At 42.1% G+C, this 21,712-nt stretch overlaps 1 protein-coding gene across 1 annotated transcript in view; it reads left to right on the top strand.

Moving 5' to 3' along the window:
- The window catches only part of LOC308433274 (uncharacterized protein), a gene marked incomplete at both ends in the record, with an annotated part of 98,562 nt that overhangs the window by 45,326 nt on the left and 31,524 nt on the right, over positions 1 to 21,712 (top strand). Inside the window, one exon of the mRNA XM_080933274.1 lies at positions 3,783 to 3,961. Coding sequence (XP_080789400.1) covers positions 3,783 to 3,961 — 179 coding nt within the window. The remainder of the gene's footprint in view (positions 1 to 3,782; positions 3,962 to 21,712) is intronic.

The following is a 21,712-nucleotide window of genomic DNA, read 5'->3' as shown; positions in this document are numbered from 1 at the left end:
CTAATAAATCTTAGGTCCTAGCAGTTGGACTTCATGACAGATAAACCCCAAAACTACTTGAGGGACAAATCCAAGGGCATTTGTGTTTTATGTGGTAGAAAGGAATTAGAGTCAGCCTGGGCAAACATCACTAGGGGAATGTGTAAACCATGTTGTAATGCATGCAGGCTCTGCATTTCTATTCACTTTGAAGCATCACAGTTAGATTTTTTTTTTTAAAGAATGATTTCAAGTTGAAAAAATGGAAAGGACAAGAATAAATAAAGTGGGGGATGGAGAAAGAGCCAGGCAGGCATACAGCAAAGAGACATGACGTCACTTACGTAAAGTAAGAAAACAGACGTACGCAAGAAAATATGGTGGCCCTCCTCTCTATACCAAGATTAATTTGTGAAACCTAGCATGAAAACAAAATAAATTAAATAAATTACTGCACTTGAAGAAAGAATAAAAGCAAAGCAGGAAATCACACCTCCAAAGACAGTCCTGGGGCGTGACCAAAGCGTTATGACGGGCGCTCTGCCCTTGATTTAGCAGCAACAGAAGATGCCCCGTGGATGGAACCTACCAAGCAGAACTGTGGCCAGAGCACTGTTATGAAATGCACAGGCAATGGTGGTGAAAGCAAGTTGAGCAAAGCAAACCGGGTTGCTGAGAAACACTGGGTCTGTAGGACATACCGGATGGACCTTGGCACAAATCCTGATGTGGGCATCTGTACAAGTTCACTTCATTCTTTTGACAAGGGCACCAAAGCTGAGTTTTGAAAGGCACTTGGCATCATATCAAAACTGACAACACTATCTGTGCCTCTTTAGGGCTTTGTTTGCTTATATGCCTTTTTGAGGCAAATTCTCATTATACCTAACAGGCCTTCAGTTTGGGATTCTCTTGCTTGCCCTCAGCCATCGGTGCTGGCATTAAGTCCCACATTCTGCTCAGTCTTTATTGAGTCAGATTTGCCCTCATACAATATTGGTTTTGGCTCTTTACAGGGCTGATAGTTGGCAGTCTCCGATATGACATACACAGGATAGGATGGTCATATTTAATCACCAATATAGATTGTAAAAGAACACACGGAAGCTCAGTGAGCAGGCATACGTTTGCTCCATGGGGACCTTTCTTCTAAGTACAGGCTTTAGGAAAAGCAAACACGCAAGCTCCCCTGGAGGCCAGGTTCTCAGCTGCAGCCCCTGGCGCGAGCCCTCGGGGACAGAACACGTCTTGCACATTTCTCCTTGTCACTTGCAAGGGTGGTAGAGTTTGTCTGACAGCGGAGGTGCGACTCTGACACAGTTTAAGATTGGTGGCATAATAGGACAGTGAGCCAAGGAGAGAGTGTGAATTAGAAAAAGAAATTATTTTTCTGTTCCCTGTAGCTGTCAATAACCTCACCAAATACTACACTTCCAAACATGGGCCAACATGTGAGGAAAGAAGAGATTTCTGGGGAGCTTTTGTTTTGAAGGACTTTGTCCCTAAAGAGCTGGGGTGGGTAAAGAGATGGTTTAAAAACTCCTTGATCTTATAAATCTGACACATTTGCTGAGTCTTTCACTCCAGGCTGTAGACAGTCACCTGTCTGCATTCTTCACAGGTATGACTCGAAGCGAGCATAGTGTCCGCTAGATAAAAGCGACGGTTACATATTTTCATCCTGGGGTCAGAAAATTCATAAGCAGTTGTAATAGGGAGGGAAGAAACTAATGGTTTTGTTTTCTTTCTTTCTTATGTTTTAAGGAGATATGTTAGGGTTAAAAGGTAAATTTGGTCAAAGATAACTAAACCATAGTCAAAGTAAGGAAGAAATGTTGTAGTCGGTGGCAAAGGCCTAGCAGCAGGGCCTCCTGGAAACAGGAGTTGCCTGGAAACCTGCAACTGAAGTTGTGTTTGAACATCGTCTGAGAATTTGCTGTAAATACAGAATGCTATGCTCATGCTGAATGAAGGCACAGAATTCAACGAAACGCTGGCTGATGTTTGTTAACTATCAAATCAAGACATTCCTAGTGTTAGGCTTAGAAAGTGAATGACCACAGGAGGTTTCAAATGTTGACCCTTGAATCTTTAGTTCCCTTAATGCATTTAGTACAATGGCTACAGATATTATGGAAAACGGAATATCAAAAGCCTAAACTCTCCTTCAAGCCTTCTGTGAATGTCAAGCCCGAATCCTCTGGGCCCCCAAGTAGCTTGTGGCGTTGAATATAAAATCACCGTCTCCCGGCAGCTGTTGGGAGCTCAGCATCTCCCCGTGCATCAGGCTCCTGTCCTCACTCTGGGTATGAGCAACGGTCGGTCCTCTCATGATGAAAGCGTGCGGCAGAGAACCAGCTGCATCCTTGCCCCAGAGAGGATTTTTCATGGTGCACCAAGTTATGTTTATGACCAGACTGAAGAGCAAGCTTACTCTGATCAGTACCAGACAAACTAGCATGCAGTCTGTGTAAGCAAGAGGAAAATGACCTCAGGGGCAGCCACTGCTGCACTCCATAAATAAACTGGCAGATGTGTCAACTGCACGCATTCGTCCAGGAGTGCAGCTCTTTGGGAACTCTAGTCCAAAGACAAAGACATTTGTGGGTTGCCGGTCAATCTGGAGCACTCCTTCTAATTTTTCTGGATGTGTTTTTGACAGGAGCTTAAGGGCAGTTCAATAAATTAAAATGTATTTACATGGCAATGAAGAATTAGCTTGACATACTGAGAGTTATTTAATTACCAAGGTACTTTGTGAGCTGCCAAAGTTAAGACCGTGTCAGCCTTTCTGGGACAAATCTTTATTTTCAGGGCCATGTGGCTCAGCCAGGAATGATCTCCTGGGTTGGAGCTTGTCAGTTATAGAAGATGAGTCTCCTTGCTGACCCCCATTTCCATACACAGTTCTAAACAGATCGGTAATCTCAATGTCAGCCACCATGATGAAGCCAGCACTACCAAGGCCAAATGTCCTCCTTTAGGGATGTGGCCTCTCTCTCAGAGGAATTGTAAATGAAGTCATACCCCATTTGCAGTCTTCAGAGCGCGTCAGGGTTGCTGTCTGTCTGTGTGGCATTCCAACTGCTGTCTTTAGGCATCAAAAGGTAGGTGTGTGTTACCCAGGCTAACAGCAACCAAACACAGTGGTAGGCAGCGACCTCGTAGTAACAGGGACAGAGACAATTCCAATGCTGTATTCTATAGTCCAGCAAAGAAGACATGCCCAAGGAAGACGGTAACTGGAAGCTCAGGTGAAGACTTGACTTAACCTGGGAAAGGAAAAGGGCCAGACCTAGGACCCTCCAGACCTCCTGTTTCCCAGATCAAGGATTTGGATGAGGAACAGTTTCAGCAAAAGACATAAGTAGTGACTTAGATCAAGGAGGATAATTCTTGCAGATGAAAGAGAAATAGAAGGGCGAAGCCTCTTCTTCCATATTCCATATGCTTCTTCGGAAATAAATCAAGATGCTTCAGGAACTGGCTTGATATTACAACTAGTCATGTCACTCAGACTGACATCGTGGTTATGATGAAGGAGTTTTATACTGTCCAGGAAACCTGAGACACAGAGAAGCTCCACCACAGATAGATATAGAGAAATAACTGTTCAGTTCTTACTTTCCTTACACACACACAGGTTTGAAAGTCAAAGGGATCTAGTTTAAACCAATGGTCGGATCCTGTCTGTCTGTTTTTAAATTGTTTCACATTCGGATCACTATGTCTTCATAGTCTCTGCCCCTCCAGAAGATCATAAACTGCCAAGTTCCTGAACTCTCCCAAATTCATGCCTGTAGGTCCAGACATCCTGACCATGGTTGTGGGATCCGACATCAGCCGCTGTCCCAATACCCCGTGGCCCACCTGCCGTGGTTACCTGCACAAGAGGACTCACTCGGGCTTTGTGAAGGGCTGGAGGAAGAGGTGGTTTGTGCTGAAACATGACGGCTTTCTTCTCTATTACAAACACAGAAAGGTAAAGTGTGAGGACGTTACGGTGATGTGGGTGAGAATGAAAGACTTTGGGAGGTAAAACCTCCTTGGACTATCCCACATCCAAGAGTGACCCTTCCAGACCGTACCCTGCAGGACTCTGGAAACAGTGCTTTGCCATTTGACTGACCAGGAATTGTTCTTTCAAGAGCCAGAGTTGTAATTTATGCTCTCTTCTGCTGCATAAATCATGGCATATTCTTCTTGCTGTTTACTTTGGTTTTGAACCCACATGACCATTTCCTTACGCTATAAAGAAAATAAGAACAAAACTAAGTTTCTGGCAGCATTCGTAAATAAACGTAGATGACTGAACGTAGCTCTTCTGGCCACAGTGTGCCGTGGTTGGCAGGAATCCCTGCTGTTGTGGCTTTGAGGCAGAGAGCTGAGCAAGTCACCAGGAATACTTATTCAGCTTTCCAGATTTTGTGAGAACAGTAATGCCTAACTCCCCGGGAAAGGCTGGGGTCCCCTAGGGAGTGACCCCAATCCTACGCTAAGACTAGTGACTGAGTGAAGTCTGGGCTGATGGACTCATGCACTTGGAGAGATCTTCTTTAGATGAGTCTAAACACAGTTTGCTATCATGTATGTTTGCTCAGATTTAATCTAGTGCCTGATTTTGTTAAGCAATTGTAACAGTGTGCTTAACAACAACCACACAGGTTCCACGTAAAACTCCGACTTCCCAACCTCTCGTGCAATATTTTCAAAGGCTGTCGGGAGCTAAATCAACTCGTGTCACAAGAAGCACATGGAGTTTCCCATTCAGCAAAGGATGTGCTGTGCACCCTGTAGGCATCCTGTAGCCTGTGGATCTGTTGGCTTTACTCCAGGGACATTCCCAACCCACCTCTAATCAGGGTTCAAAACAAGAATTTTGGCTATTTATCTCATTCGTGACACATCTTATTTTTTGCTCTGTCTTTATTTTGCATTTCTTGTGTGTATATGTCTGTGTGTGTGTGTGTGTGTGTGTGTGTGTGTGTTAGTGTGTGTGTATATATACACATGTACTTGTGTGCATGTAGAAACAAACTTAATTTCTTCCTGAAAATAAAATGACAATAAGGGAGCCAGTGCGTTGTGAAGGTGAAGATGTTCTCCTGTTGAGTTATTGTAATTTATGTTCCCTTATGTGGGCCAGCATTATGAGCCACTTACTTGTGGAACACGGTCAAGTGCAAGTCAAGCAGACAGCTCCTTTGAGAAACTTTGTCTCCCTCCAGTGCAGGAAAAGAGGATTTTCTCTAAACAGGAGGAGAAATTGCTATCTGTCCTCGGTTTCTATTCTCTTGAGTATTGAAGTAAAGCAGACAGGAAGTTCTCAATCTAGAAAACATTGTGGAAACATCTGACATAGTTTCTAGTCTGTGGAAACATGTAATTCATGTATCAGAAGCCTAGGGAGGCGCTGAGCTGTGCCTCAGTCTCATGCTCTTTTTTCTCTGACCTCCTGAATAGGCAAGAGTGCAGCCCTGATAATTTGATGGGGTTTTTTTCTTTTTAAATGTTTAAAGAAAATTCTAATTTTTAATATTTGAGACACTTGATTGTGAGTAAATATCACAATCAAATGTCTCACAAACTAATCAATAGACAATGAACAAGAGAGAGAGAGGGAGAGAAGAAAAGAGAGAAAAAAGAAAAGAAATCAACTAATTGTGTTTGCACACTGGCCTCTGGAGATTGTAACCCGGAAGTTGACCATTTTTCCCTGCACTGGTAACTTCTGTCTCCAATTATGAAATAAGGCTTGTGGTGCATGTTTGTTTTTAATGTTCTTCTTCAACCAAATAAAATGAGAAACACTGCTGAGTCACGCATCTCTTGTTGTAAGATCTTTGATGGCTGAGATTCAGACTGGTCCCAGTATTTTTCATCTGAGTTTTCTAGGTCTGGACCTGGGTGCTGTGTTTGGCTCCCGTGGACACTTTGAATTAAGTGCATTCAAAAGAATATGCTACACAGTGTAGCCTAATTCCAACTAGTCTTCATTTCCTTCCCTACTTACTTCTATTACCCACCAAGCTTCTGGCATCGTATTTGGAAGGCACGAGGGCTGAAGTGGAAGGTATATGGGAATTATAAACTACGGTAGTAAATGTATTTAAATTTGACATACTTTTATCTGCTACTAGTCTTCTGTGTAGGAGGGAAGGATGTGGACCTTGTGATTAACACACGGGGAAGAAAAGCTGACATGAAGAGTGTGGTTGTGAATATCATTGCTGTATTAGTCTTTCATGTAGCTAAAGTACAAAAGTGTAACTTTAGTCCAGTTCTAAAGAGCCCAAAGCACATGTGCTGTAGAGCGACACATTCCAGAGCACGTTGTGTCCGCACACAGTGCTTGAGGAGAGTTAATGAAGCGTCCATGGCCATAACGGGATAAATTAGCAGAAAATGAACTCACCCATTCAGAAGTCATTCACGCAACAAGTGTCTGTTAGTGCTTTTTATATGGAACACGTTACGTAAGCACCCAGAAGAAGGTGAAACAGACACAGTGCCTGCCCTGTTTGAGTTTATAGTTCCATGGAAGAAGCCAACGTAAGAAAACAAATCCACACATCAATGTGTAATTGTGGTCAGTATTAGATATAAAGCTATATAGGGAGAGGAAGGTTATAGCAGTCTGTTGTCATCAAGAAGTACAACCACCCAGCCCTCTGCCATACAGCCGCTAAATGGGGAGAAAAACAATTATGGGATATAAGAAAACTGAGTATTTTTCAAAGAAGGCATATCCCATGAAGGACAAACTCAGAAGGGGCCCGTCTCCTCTCCAAATCTGGGGTTCGAGGGAAAAAAAATAAAATTAATCAACTGGGCAGCCTGTAGCTCACTGGTTTGCCAGACTAGAGCAGTTTATTACCCCAGTGCTAGCAGGAGGCGACTTTTGGGGGGCCCCACAAAGCAGAAAACCTCAGTGGGTGGTTGGTACATAGTTATACCATAGATGTGAGAATTCTTGTGTGGCTGAAAGGACCTGGAACATGAGAAGCCCTTGTCGCGAAGCCCCTGTCAGAGAAGTACTGTTAAGGAGACAACCCTCGGAGAAGAGGGATGTAAGCAGGAAAGTCAGGCATCAGAGTGCACAGACCTGCGCAAGTTCAGCCATATTGCTAGGCTCACAGACAGGCGGCTTCAGGCTCTGCTCAAACTGCAGGGTCCCAGAGAGGCAGCATATGCTAGCACATGGCTGGAACAAAGTACCTTCTGATCATCACATACCCAGACTCCGGGCCTACCCTGCCGGTATTGGACAGAGCAAAAGCCTCCTTTCCCTTACAATGTTCCTCTGGCGCCCTCTGCTGGGAGACCGTAGCAACACCATAGTTAGTACAGAACTGGATAATGAAATGAGTTCATTAGTGAAATAAAACCCAAGGTTTCTTTAAGGGGCTGGCCACTGGGACGACCACGCCCCAGTGAGTGTGTGGGTAACACTTCATGGATCTGCCTTTTCTTTATATTCTTCTTTTCTTAACTTCTTTCTGTGGGGAGAAAGTAACAGGACTGGGGACCTGGAAAGACAGGGAAGCATGTGATCAGGGCACATTATGGGAAGCATCCAGATAATCAGTAAAAACATCATGTTGGAAGAAAAAGGGCAGAGAGTAAGGAATGATTAGAAGCTGGGAGACATTGAGAACTAGGTTGACAGCTGGGAAAGGTGAGGTCTGGGTGCATTAGGAAGAGATATGAAGACATGATGTGTGTGTGTGGTTGTGTATGTGCGTGTGTCTGTGTGAGAGTGAGTGTGCGTTGTGTGTGAGTATGTGGGGTGTGTGTGTATGTGTGTGTAAGTGAGCATGTGTTTGTGTGTTTTCTGTGTGTGTGGTGTGTATGTGGTATGTGAGATTGCGTGTATGTTGGTGTGTGTGAATTTGTATGTATTATCTGTGTGTGTGGTGTGTGTGGCTATGTGTGTATATATGTAAGTGTGTGTGCTGTCTGTGTGAGTGTGTGTGTTGTTGGTATGTGTGTGTGGTTTTGTGTGTGTGTGTCTGTGTGTGTGTGTGTGTCTGTGTGTCTGTGTGTCTGTGTGTAAGGGTAAATGTAACATTGCAGCTCAGACCCAAGAGTTGAAAAAGAGTTAGCCAGACAGAAAGTTGTGATAAGTATTTATTATCCAGACCAAAACCAAGATATATGAGTTCTCTACGCTGTATTTAAAAAGAAAGAAGGAAAGAAAGGGAAGGAAGGAAGAAACGAGAGAGAGGGAGGAGAGGAAATAAGGAAAAGAAACGGTATGTTGCATTTCAGAAACCTAAAAATCTCTCCTGTGGCTAAAGCCAGAGCCTAAGGAGAAGCACAAGGAGAAGGGGGGATGCGAGTCTACAAGATAAGCAGGAGGCAGCGGCTCGGGGACCCCAGATAAAAACAGTGGCTTTGAGGAGTTCTTCTGACTGAAACAGAACCCCAGAAAACACCCCGGGTAGTGGGATAGTCGAGCTTACTCGAACTGTTTTGCTCAAATGATTTGGAGGAGATCAGGACAGGAACGGCAAGGCGGCGGGCGACTGGAGTCCTGATTACGTGGAGTGCTCTGCAGAGCGTTAGGTGGCAAGAATCAGCGGGATCTGGTGATTGACAGTGGTGACCCATCTCATGCCACCAGCTGCAGACCAGTATTTCTCACAGAGGACTCACTTCCAGCTTGTTCCAGGGCAGCTTCTCACTGTGTCCTCACATGAACAAAGAGAGTCTTGGCCACTGAATACACCCTAATCTCATTCTTGTGTGTCATTCTTGTGACCTAATCTTTCAGGAATCCTACCTCCGAATTCCTTCTTACTAAGGATTAGATTTTATCCTTTGAACCCAAGAAACATGGATATTTAGTTTACGGCATAGGAGAAGTATGGGTGACTCAGCATTTCCTGGAAAGAGTGATTGGGGAGGTGAAATTCTAATTCACTGGAATAAGAACAGATCAAATGACCGAATCTGAAGTCTGGACTGAACCAATTATTATTATTACTGTGATTGGCAGTGTGATTAGCATGCTTTGGTAGGGTATTCAAGGTTATGGTTAGGAAGCTTTTGCTCTATTGAATATATATAATACGGTAGGTAGTAAATGTGTTCGGCTGTAATAGTTGATAAAGGTGTTACGTGAGCCATCTTTAACTTAAGCTTCGACGGTCTGCAAAGAAAGAAGGCAAGGCAACCAGAGAAAGAGAAGCTAATTTCTCAGCCTTTTTAGATGGGAGTTTTCCCCCTTGTTAAGCTAATTTCTGCTAGCCTTTGCCTTCGTCTGTCTTTGTTGTCTTCTTTACTTGGTGGAATATTCAAAGAACATTTACAAATTCAAGCTTTTCCCCGTGTTTTCAGCAGTCAGATTGATACTAATCAAGTCTGGTGTGATTACACAGAGAACACAGCGAAGCTGAGATGTCGGCTGGTGTGAGGGCAGAGCTGTTTGCATCACGAAATTTAAATTCATGTCCCACACCAGTTTAAATGTGAAAGCCATCATGGGGTACAGGAATCAAGCAGAGAAAAAATATGGAGGTACAAAAGAAGAGGAATAACAGACAGATAATTTATCCCGTGTTTAAAACGTAAATGGTCCAGACCATCATCGACAGCAAAGGGTTAGACTACATAAAAGACATGGCTGAATTTTCAAACAGGCTCAAAACAAGCAGGGACAAGCATTAGTAACAAGACACCACTGTTTGTTCCATCCTATGAATCTCGGTGCACAAAACCGAATGTGGGTGTATGTGTACGACTTGAAGGCATGGCATGGTGAAGATTCGGCCGCTTAGAGAGAGAAAACCCTGTTTTGCTTAAAATACTGACTCCTTTTCGAAATCTGTGCTATTCACTCTACTGGAGGAGTAGTTAGACCATGTCATGGCACACGATGAGAAGAGAGTTTCTTTTGAAGAAGAAGAAAATTTAGTGCATGGAATCCGGTCGTTTTATTTGTGTGTCTCAAGTATCTCTTGCAACTGAGGCTCATTTGTTTGTGTTTTCTTTTAGCAAAACAAAGTGAATCACAAATCGACACCATGCTCTTTTATGCTCCCATCCTGGGGACCCAATTGGGGGTCCTTGTGCCTGCAAGCCAGGTCCTCTACTACTAAATTACATTCCCGTGTACTCTCCAAAGCAATCAAGTTAAACAGCTCCACATGGGCAGAGCAGAAAAATGGAACAGCGTGGGCTGGAAAGGTCAGGCGAGCTTTGCAGCCCACAGTCTTACAATGAAGAATTCATGTCACAGTTCCGGGTTACCAGAAAAACATAGCTGTTGGGCCTAGTGCTGAATTTCATCAGAGGAAAACCAGTGCCAAAGAATGGGCTTGGCTGGACTGTGGGAGGAAGCCATTGGTTTCTATAGATATGTGAGATTTCTATTTGTCACCTTATATATGACTATTAGACACACGGTGAGAAGGTGGTGGTGATGGTGCTAGAACTAGAGAGATCTAGAGTGAGATTCTGTTGGGTTAGTCACACGAACAGATAGATGGAGTTTTATGCCATGAGGTCACCCAGACCCAGTGTAGGTGTGTAGAAAAACCCAACACCAAACCCAGGTGGAAGTCCCTGGCAAAGGGTGGAAGCTACAGCAGTAGATTGTGAGGGAAGCCAGAGTAGTCTAGAGTTCATGACAGAGAAATACAGCCTTAGTGGGTGAGAGGATCTGTCCTTCTGAAAGGGCTTTCCTTGGCTTGTCTTCTCTGTGTTTTTGTCTTTGTCTTTGTCTTTGCTTTTGTGTTTCTTCTTTCCTGTGTAAAACACAGTCAACTCTACCATTCCTGGGGGAAGGCATAAATTCCCTTGAATAAACATTTCTAAGAATTAGCTTCCTAATTATCTTTTTTAATGATTCAAACATTTTGAAAGAGCTATTACCATTTTTTTTCTGTAAATCACCACCTCCTGTAATCATATGCTTGAGCAATGCAGACATGGGTTGGAGCTATGAACCTACCCAAATGATCCAGGAATGGTGGGCAGGAAGAAAAGCTGTGGGCTACCAGCACGTAGTAGGAAATCGCATTTTCCCGATGTGTTCTATATGGGTTAAGTTAACATGTAAACCACTTATTATGGGGTATGAGACAGCATTTCAAATGCTGAGCTAGAATTCATCTTCTCTTTTCATTTTACCCCGTTCTTAGTAACCTCACTGTGTTCGTCTCATAAAGGAATATGTCAGAGTGAACATAAATTCAGATTTGCTTTTTTAAGAGGGCCTAGGAATTTCTCCCCACAATGCCACACTTCCACACTAGAACTTTGGTTCCGATTTTGTATCTACTCAAAAATTAATTGAAGTTGGAGACTATATGCTCTCCTCTAAAACCCTCCAAGGTCACATGTCAAGGTTCCTTTTGTGTCTTTACTTGGCTCTCTCTCTTCTTAGCCCACCTGCCCTCATCTTGATGGCATTCTTCCCTACAGGGCTTCTTAAACTTCTTCCAGTAAGGTCTCAGTTCCAGTGTCAAACTTTTTATGGTACTCTGGGTTGGAAGTCTATTAAATAGATATACAGACCAAACACTTACTGATGGTAAGTCATGAAAAGATAATTCTAAAACAATTTTTTGGTGTACAGATAATTTTGCTGTTTATTAAATATGAAAGCAGATATTCATACCAAAAGATGGATATGAGCCTTTATTTTTACATAAACCTTTTCCAGAAGTAGTGAGCCTGGTATTCTTCTTTGATCTCAGAACTTGACAGGCAGAGTCAACTGGAACTTTGTTGTTTAAGCCTGATCTAAATAGTGAGAGCCAGGACAGCCAGGCTTATATGGTGAGACCCAGCACTAAGGAAAAAAAGAAGGAACGGGGAGGAAAGGAGGGAGGGAGGAAGGGAGGGAGGGAGGAAGGGAAGGAGAGAGAGGGGAAGGAAAGAGAGGGTAAGGAGTGTGAGAAGGAGGGAGAGAGAGGGAGGGAGAGAGGGGGAGAAGGAATGAGAGGAGGGAGGGGGAGGGGGAGAGAGGGGGGAAAGGAGGGAGAGAAGGAGGAAGGGGAAGGAGGGGTAGGGGGAGGGAAAAAGAAAAGTAATTGAGTATATATAACACCTTAATTTTTTTTTCTGAGTTGACTGACATCTTGAGTTTAAAATGATGAATGATGAAATTGTTGTTTTATATAAATTAAAAGTTCAAAATGGCAAAAGTATGTTTAGGGCCACTTCAGAAATAATGGAAATTCTGTCTTAATCACAAGTCAAAACTCAAGCTACCATTTTCTAATAAAATTCAAGTCAGCAACTGAAACAACGAAATTTTAAAATCATGAAGTTTGAACACAGTTCTAAAGATAAAATTTGATACCCGAGGAATGGTGGTCAAATACTTATCAAATTCTTTAAGTTTATCCTTTGATGTATGTAGGAATAGAAACCTCCATACTTACAGTCAATAGGCTGTAACTTCTAATCCCCAATAGTCTCAGATCTGAGGCTGAGGTGCTCAGGGCAGCGTTTGTTGGTGCCAGACAGTGTAGTGCATGCACAAAACAAAGGGTTCATCAAAACAAAAGCCGCAAGGAAGTGCAGGTGCAACGGGGCAGACCCTGCTGGAAACGCCAGGACTCACTCCCATATTTGGGTTCCCTGCCAAAGTTTGTTTTGGTACAGTTGGAAACCTTTTACTGTCGCCTTTAATCTTCAACCCAAGCATTCAGTTCAGTTAGTTTAAGAACTGGGGTTTGAAAAAAGAAAAAGGAAAAAAAAAAAGGAAAAGTCTACAAGAAGGTAAGGAAACTCTTGAGTAAAAGTTGAGATCATCCTTTTCTGGGCTCACAGAAATCAACCAAAGAAAAATATAATGGGGAAATAGCCATTCAAAAAGAAGGGAACAGGTGGGTTTGAAGATAGGTATGTGCTCCAGAAACTTTTTTTAAAAAAACAAAGAAGACTGTTTTTATTTTTTTCTGAAAAAAATAAGACCCTAACAGAAAATGATGTAGGTTTCCACTCTTTTGGGCTGTCTCCTCCCAGAAGGGCCCTGGAAGATGTCTGTTTATTACTTATTTTGTTTATTTACATTTCAAATGTTGCCCCCTTTCCAGTTTCCCCTCCAAAAATCCCCCATTCCACCCAGTCCCTGCTCCCCCTCCAACCCCCCACGTCCTAGCATTCCCCTACACACCAAGCCTTCACAGGCCTCCAGAATCCTTTTTCCTTTTTTTTTAAAAAAAATTGGATATTCTCTGTATTTACATTTCAGATGTTATCCCCTTTCTCCTAATTCCATCCTCTCCGCTCTCCCCCTCCCATTGCCTCCATGAAGGTGCTCCCTCCCTCTTCCAACCACCTTTTCCCACCTCAGTGCCTTGGCATTCCTCTACACTGGAAAAAAGAGACTTCACTGGACCAAAGGCCTCTCCTCTCACTGATGTCAGACAATGCCATCCTCTGCTGCATATGCACATGGGGTCATGGGTCTCTCCATGTGAACTCATTGGTGTTTTAGTCCCTGGGAGCTGTGGTGGGTTTGGTTAGTTGATAATTTTGTTCTTCCCATTGGGTTTCAAACCCTTTCAGCTCCTTCAGTCCTTTCTCTAGCCCCTTCATTAAGGTCCCCATGCTCAATCCGATGGTTAGCTGTAAGCATCCTCCTCTGTATCAGTATGTCTCTGGCAGAGCCTCTGAGGAGGCATCCATATCAGGTTCCTGCCCGTAAGCATGACTTGGCAACAACAATAGTGCTTGGGTTTAGTGGCTGTATAGGGGATGGGTCCCCAGGTGAGGCAGTCTCTGGATGATTTTTTTTCTCCAATCCCTGCTCCTCTATTTTTTCTTTTATTTCCTCCCATGAATGTTCTGTTCTCTCTTCTAAGATGGACTAAGACATCCAACTTCTGTCCTTCCTTTTCTTCAAGCTTCCTGAGTTCTGTGAATTGTTTCATGGGTATTTCGATGTTTTGGGGCTACTATCTGCTTATCAGTGAGTGCATACCATGAATGTTCTTTTGTGACTCTGTTACCTCACTCAGGATGGTAGCTTCAAATTCCATCCATTTGCCTAGAAATTTTATGAAGTCATTGTTTCTAATAGCTGAGTAGTACTCCATTATGTAAATGTGCCACACTTTCTGTATCCATTCTTCTCTTGAAGAACATCTGGGTTCTTTCCAGCTTCTGGCTAGTATAAATAAGGTTGCTATGAACATGGTGGAGCATGTGTCCTTGTTATATGTTGGAGTTTCTTTTGGGTATATTCCCAGAAGTGGAATAATTGGGTCTTCAGGTAGTACTATTTCCACTTTTCTGAGGAACCACCAGACTGATTTCCAGAGTGGCTGTACCAGTTTGCAACCCCACCAACAGTGGAGGAGTGTTCCTCTTTCTCCGAATCCTCACCACCATCTGCTGTCATCTGCATTTTTTATCTTGGGCATTCTGACTGGTGTGAGGTGGAATTTCAGGGTTTTTTTGATTTGCATTTCCCTGATGACTAGGGATGTTGAGCATTTCTTTAGGTGCTTCTCAGCCATTGGATATTTTTTAGTTGAGAATTTTTTGTTTAGCTCTGTACTCTATTTTAATAGGATTGTTTGATTCTCTGGAGTTTAATTTGTTTAGTTCTTTGTGTATATTGGACACTAGGGCTCCAGATCATTCATCTCCAAGTCTCTATCTTCCTTCCGTAGACACTTTGGTGTAATTTAGACTGCGTCCGGCAGGGGGCGCAGCTTACTCACAGTTAGTTTTCAAAGTTACTGGTGTAGTCTTTAGAAACACGTCTTGTAAATGCTGGAAGAAAACTGAGAACTAATCAACAAAAGAAGAACGTGAGTCCTAAAGATGATACAACATAAAACTCATTAAGTTAGGCGGTTGCTCGCTTGAGAACCTCTGCCGACACAAGCTTACAGGTTCGGGTGGCACGGGGAAGCCACGTCCGGTAATGTAAGCGTGTTAGCCAGGTACCAGGTGATTGGATGAGTTCGTGTCTGCGGAGGTGCGCCGGTAGAACTATATACAGTATTAAAAGGGCGCTTCCCTGCAGAGGGATGTTTCCGGAAAGGAATAAGCCTTCCTTGGCCTCCTGAACATTTGTCCACTGCCTTCTGCATTTCCTCTGCAACGTTCCTTTTACGAAATCAATGTTCAAGTCACAATTGATAAGAATATTTTCCCAACTGACGTTCTTCCCAGACTGACCAGTGCCCAGAATTCTTGGGGACAAAGTTCCCTGTTCGCCTTTAAACAGGCCATTCTTTAGGGAATTTTACATGCATTCAATTATTCATCAATTACTTGTTGACAGTTTGCTTTATACCTGAGGTAGTACCGCAAAAGGAAGGATGACGTCACAAAACACAACAACAAACAGACCAAAACCTCCCCAGATGAACGTTCAGATGCTTGAGCGAGCCTTCAAAGCACCCTGTTCCATCTCCTCTCAACTTCTGTTATCTTTCAAAACTATCTATGCAAAGCTAGACTCACCTGGAAGCTTGTCATATATCCCAGGCCAGGCTCAGCTCTGAAAAGAAACTCTATTGAAACCTGATAGTTTCCTAGTCCTTTACCTCTTAAAAATCAAAACCAAACAAAACCAAGACAATACAATTCTACAACCTCATAGTACAGTTCTTCAGAAGAACGGAGAGAGAGATAAATTCACGATTTCTTTCTGCACTTAAGCAAAGTTGGGGCATCTTTTGCTTCTCCCTCGGATGGTGGAGTTTTGAGATCAGTGATGTCCTGTTTCTAACTCTGCAAGCTTTGAGCCTTCTTCTCAGCCTGTGCTTGGGATTCAGTGAGGAAGAAACCCTGGTGGTACGGAGCCAGAGGGGACGAAACCCGCCCCGTCCACTCCTGCTGCTGCAGAGCTGAAGACGCAGCGAGTCTTTTGAGACAGCAAAGAACATCACCGGATTCTCCGTGTGCACTGGTCTGCTCGTATTTGTCTTGGAAAGCAGATTATGAACAAAATAAGCTAAAGTAAATTTGCCTTGTTTACCCACCTTCTATTTTTAATTAAGTATTAGGGCGTTTGGTAATCTTTCTATCTATCAACTTCAATAATCAAAGGAAAAAGTCAGGTTATCCGTTTGGTTGGTATGTGGTCCTCAGACAAACTTAATGATTTCTTTTTTAATTTCTTACATCCTCAAAAACAGGAAGGGAGAGGATCTGACTTCTTTATAGTTTAACTGATTATTTATTTACATGTCAAATGTTGTCCCTCCCTTCCCAGTCTCCCCTGGAAACCCCCATCCCATCCTCCTCCCCTTTGCCACTGAGAGGTGCTCCCCCACCCGCCCCTGACGTTTTTCTTGTACTGAACTTTCTAGTGCCTCTGTAAATCTTGGTCCGGATGACTGAAAACCCTTTTCAGAGACTTAAACCACTAAAGATATTCTTCAGAGGCTTCAAACCGAAAGTCTTCATCGGGAAAGAAATCATTGTATGGTTCTTCTTGTGGGGATGCCTCTCACGTGTGTGAAATATTTACTACTTCAACAGAAGGAGAGTCAGTCAACTAAGAGACATTTATTTATCACAGGAAAGTCATGGTGCAAACACTCAAGAGCAGACTGCTAAGATAAACTACCCATGAGGTGGAACTGTCCCTTTATTTTCCTGCTGGGATAGGTTTGTCCTCATTGTTTACATGAAGATCATCTGCTTGCAGATCTGACCTTTTGCTTCAAAGCAAAGATAATGTTTCCACTTAAACTGAGTCATCCTTGTCCTAAATATTGCGCCATGTCACAGTCTGACATCTTCAGTTCTCTGAGGCCAAGCACAATGACAAGGCCAGCCAGGCCAAGGCCCTGAAATCTCTGTGCGCTCTGCCATTTTACGCAGTGTCCGGATGAATGCATTAGCTCATGGGGAATTGCAGTACTGAGTGAGTTACACCGAGTGCTGCTCAAGAAATGTTAAAATCTAAACCTTGGAAATCAAGTACCTGGCCAAGCTATAGAACGACAAAGGCCCTGAAGTCACAGAGGGAACATCTGCAATTTGAAGCTTTTTTAAAAATAAGAAATAGAGAGAACTCAAGGTCAGTTTAATATTAATTCTCCTTGAGTTCTTTCATCCAGATATCAGGTTGCATTTGAATCCAGCAAAGAGTTATGAATTTAGGTCAGTTTGGCCTTCAAAGCAGAAATTTCTCGATAAATATTCTGTATCTGTCTATTTGGTCTCCAATATCATTAGGTTATTTTAAAGTGAAAATGACCAAAACTTGCCTTTTCATGGAAGGGAAATTCATTTCTGCTAAGCTGAAATTGCCTCTGAATAATTCATAGGGAACAGTGAATTCGTCAGAGCTGATACTACCAGCAGCTCGGAAGCCGCATTGTTCTGTAATGGGTGCCATGGGAACAGGGAGGCCGGAGTCGGTTAGCATGAGAATTTCAATCCAGAATCTCATGTAGGTCACAGGCACGCAACATTTTAGGAAGGAAAACCCCAAGTTAAAACTATATAGAAATAATCTTTAAAAGAACCCTCACTATAAGTATATAAATAAGCATATGGATGTGTAAGATAAGTTTTTGTCTGCTGAAACACAATGTTTTTAACCCTCTCTCGTCAATTAACTAATTTATGATATTAGGTGATCTCCAAAGCACCATGTTTAATCTCCTTCAGTTTGCTATGTTTTAAATGGTTTTATTGGTAATCTGTTATTTGTGAAGGATGCAGCTAATCATTATTATAGAACCAAGGTTTGTACAAAGTTTGTCCTTTCATAAGATTGATCTTAAACATGAGTAGGATTTACAAGGGTATTAAGATATGAGGCAAAGAAAACTCTAAATAAGACAGGGGAAGGAAAAGCTACACCAGCTTGTGCTGGGACCAACCACTTGGTGGCTTTATGACTGAGAACGTCCAAAGTCACATGCCAAGGATGCTTAATTCAGATTTAAAAGTTCCACTCTGCTTGAGTGCTGGCTGTCATTTCAGAAGCATAAAAATGAAGAAATGTTTTAGTATTATGGGGTGATTCTGGGTGCTTAGAGGGAGGGTAGGCTAAGGACCATTTAATTAAGTTGGACAGATAAGGAAATTGAAGAGATAATCCAAAAGCAATGTGGCTGAATTTCAATGGTGGAACTAAGAACCCAGGGAAAAGACTGATGTCAAAGCTTATGCTAACTTGGTCTCTGTTCATCTAACTTTTTCTTTTCCAGGTACCTCTTTCCAGTCATAAATCATCTCCAGTACTTACGTACCCTCTGATATTGTCCCTTGACTACTACAAGAAATCGGTTCAAGTAATGCATTATTAATGAAGTAAATACTATCATTTCCGCATTCCCTCTCATGTCTGCATAGTTTGGATAATGGTGTTCCAACCGAGTTAGTTTGCTTTATAATCTTACATCGCTTGATTCACACATTTAAGAATATGGGTCTGAAGGAGCTTGAAGGGGTCTGCCACCCCATAGGAAGAACAACAATATCACCCAACCCAACAACCTCCCCTACCCCCAGAGCTCACAGAGACTAAATTACCAACCAAAGAGTACACATGGAGGGACTCATGGCTCCAGCTGCATATGTATAGAGGATGGCCTTATCTGGTCGCAATGGAAGGAGAGCCCTTTGGTCCTGTGAAGGCTCGATGCCCCAGCATTGGTGAATAATAGGGTGGTAAGGCGGGAGTGGGTGGGTGGGCGGGAGGGTGGGTGGGTGAGCATTCTCTTAGAAGCATGGGAAGGGAGATGGGATAAGGAATTTCAAAAGGGAAACCGGGTAGGGGGACAACATTTGATATTTAAATTAATAAAATAATTAGTACAATTTAAAAGAAAAGAATATGGGTCTGAAATCCACAGGCTGGGCAAAGATCAGAACTGTGTAGTTTCTTCAAGGGTCTAGATTATGGTTTAAGTCATGGCTGGACTCGTGGTTTCCAGATTCCCAACATCTGGGTTTATACTTGTGGGAAAACACTGTGACACTACTCACAGTTTCTGAAGGCAGCCTTGCCTCCTTCCATCACCACTACCTCGCTGGCTCTGTTACTTCTTTGTTGGAATTTTTCTGTTGTATGAGCAAGTCTCAGAAACACCTTTAGACTATCACGGCCCTTGTAGCTAAAACCGGCCTTAACTTCTACACCACTCTGATCTCCTTCTGCATGGTTGTTTCCATAGTGAAGAATACACTATATTCTTCCTGGATCAAAGTTCACTGTTACTGCTGCATACCAGAAGCTAATATCTCTCAGGGTGGACGCCAAGTCTCCAGTGATTCACTTCTTTCTAGATAGGAACAAGAGGAAATAAGGCTTCAGAAGGCTCATTAAAGCCACTCAGGATCCCACAGTCACCGCTTAGGCCAAAGGAACTGAAAAAACAAGCCTCCCCCAAAAAAATTGAAAAAGAATCTGCTGAAAATTATGATAATTTCAAAAGAATGCATGTCCATAAAGTTTCCATGCATTCATGTCAGGTATAAGTGGCATTGGCCATAGAAAGACTGTACCTGCTCTAGGATTTGGGAAGCTCACTGCTTTTTCATTTTTCCTTTAATAGAAACATAAGCTGACTAATAAACAAAGAGATAAAAGTTAGTCAATATTTTCTTGTGTTATTAGAAGGGAACAGTGATGGTTCTGACGTTGCTCTGAAAATCTATAGCATGCCTTTGTTAACAATAACAAAGACAATCGTTAGAGAGGCCGAGAGCCACAGATATAAGTCTGTGTCAGGTCATATGAGGTAGGATTAACATTGTAATGACTTTTGCCTTTGAAGATGTGTAGGGAGGTATACCGAGGATGAGGCAAAGAGCTAATGTGGGCACATGTTATTATGCAGGCATGATGGTTTCATAGATGAGTTCCATGGTTTAAGACAACTTAGACATCTCACTTCTTTCTTCGGAACATGAATTTCTTTCCATTCTTTTTTCTCATCTGAGTTTAAAATGTAACCTTCACTTTCAAAGGGCAAATCAAATCTCATTTTTTTTTTCACTATCTTTACTCTAGCATACAGCTGACAGGTACTTATCAAACACACACAGACAAACACACATGTGCATATGCACACACTCATCCGTGAATGTGGAGGACTGGTTATTATTAAGTTTTAAATAAGTAAGGAAAGTAATAAGTAGGTGGTTCATCTTAAAGTTAAAGAATCTTTTATGTTATGCAACAGAATACTTCTTTCTGTGTTGGACACAATATTGCAATACCGCACACCATACAAAACATCTTAATTTTTAATAAGGAAAGATAATTTATCCATATACTTAACTACAAGTTAATTTGATATTGCACCGAGAAGAAGGGGGGAGTGATGGAACACACAGTATGGCAGGTGCACCTCCATACTGTGGAACTCACACCCTGCTCTCAGTCAGAGTTTTGAGCAGAAGGTAACTTGAATTGTGACTTTTGGTATCTCACAGTCTTGAACAATGTCAATAGAGTGACAGTTCATGGCCAAGTTTCTAAGAGCCTGAAAGAGCGACCAGTTGTCTTAAAGCCATAGTTAAGTTATGTTTGCCCAACGATATTACAATATTGTCAACTGACTCAGAAACGGCCTCAGATTAACTCCAGAAATGCCACATTGCATAGACTAGCAGGACATCTGTGACAGAAGAACCAACTGTATGATGGTGTCACAGAGAGGACATATATGAAATGCTCCTAAAGCCAATGTTTAGCAAAGGCCAGTGGCTCAATAGTACCATCCATGTATAAGTGTTTTTCATTTTCTTCTTGAACACAGCGACTCTCATAGACTGTTTGATCCTAGGTTCTGCAATTCTACCAAAAACAAAATAAAAATAAAATATATCAAGACTATAAAAGAATTGTGGGTAGATTACAACAAAGAATGTTCTGGGAGTGGATTTCCTTTAAAGATCTTTTTTCTGTGAATGTCTATGACAGTGGGGTGACTCTGATCTTGGAGAGTTATAATAAAGGAAGGCAGATTCATAAATATGGAGTCCCCAGATAACAAATATCTACTGCTCCTAAGAAAGCATTGTGTACTAAATAAGATAAGGAAATAATTTCATTTCATCATTAAATTTTACTTTTTAAAAAAGTACACAATAGTAAAAAACACAGTAAGAGCTTATTATACACAAAATGGGAACTTAAGGTGATTAAACAGCTTTAAATTTTAACAACCACCATTTAACAGCATTGTTATCTCATTTACAGATGGGAACAGCAAGGCTTAGGAAGGAAGTTGCAAACCTAAGCTCATGTAGGTACGTCTTAATTGAGCCTAGACTCTATCCAGATGCAAAGTCAAACTGCCCTGCTGCTCTATGTCATATGGCATTTCTGGAGTTAATCTGAGGCTCTGTTTCTAAGCCAATTGATAATATAATCATAATCCCATTGTGCAAATATAACTTCAATATGACTTTAAGACAACTGGTCTCTCCTTTAGTTTCTTAGAAACTTGACCATGAATAGTCATTCTACTGACGTTGTTCAAGACTGTGAGATTTTTTTTAAAAGTCAGAATAATCCCCCCCCTTTTTTTTTGGAACCCTTGCATTTGAGTTTAGGATGCCTTCTCAGACAGACACTTACAATGCATGCTTCAAGGACATAAATGGTAAAACTGTGTTGTACTTGAAATGCAGAGCTGGCTCCTCCCTGTGATTTTTTTATATAAATAATAGAAAACTGCATGACATCTATGTCTAAATATTTCAGGAATCCCTCTTCATTCAAACTCTTGGGTGGGGCACTTATAATTTAACCTAACCTTCAAACCTTCCCTAGCTGTGGGTC

This window comes from Micromys minutus (assembly GCF_963924665.1).
Source record: "Micromys minutus genome assembly, chromosome: 19".
Lineage (NCBI taxonomy): Eukaryota > Metazoa > Chordata > Mammalia > Rodentia > Muridae > Micromys > Micromys minutus.
This window is presented reverse-complemented; position numbering and strand designations above follow the sequence as displayed.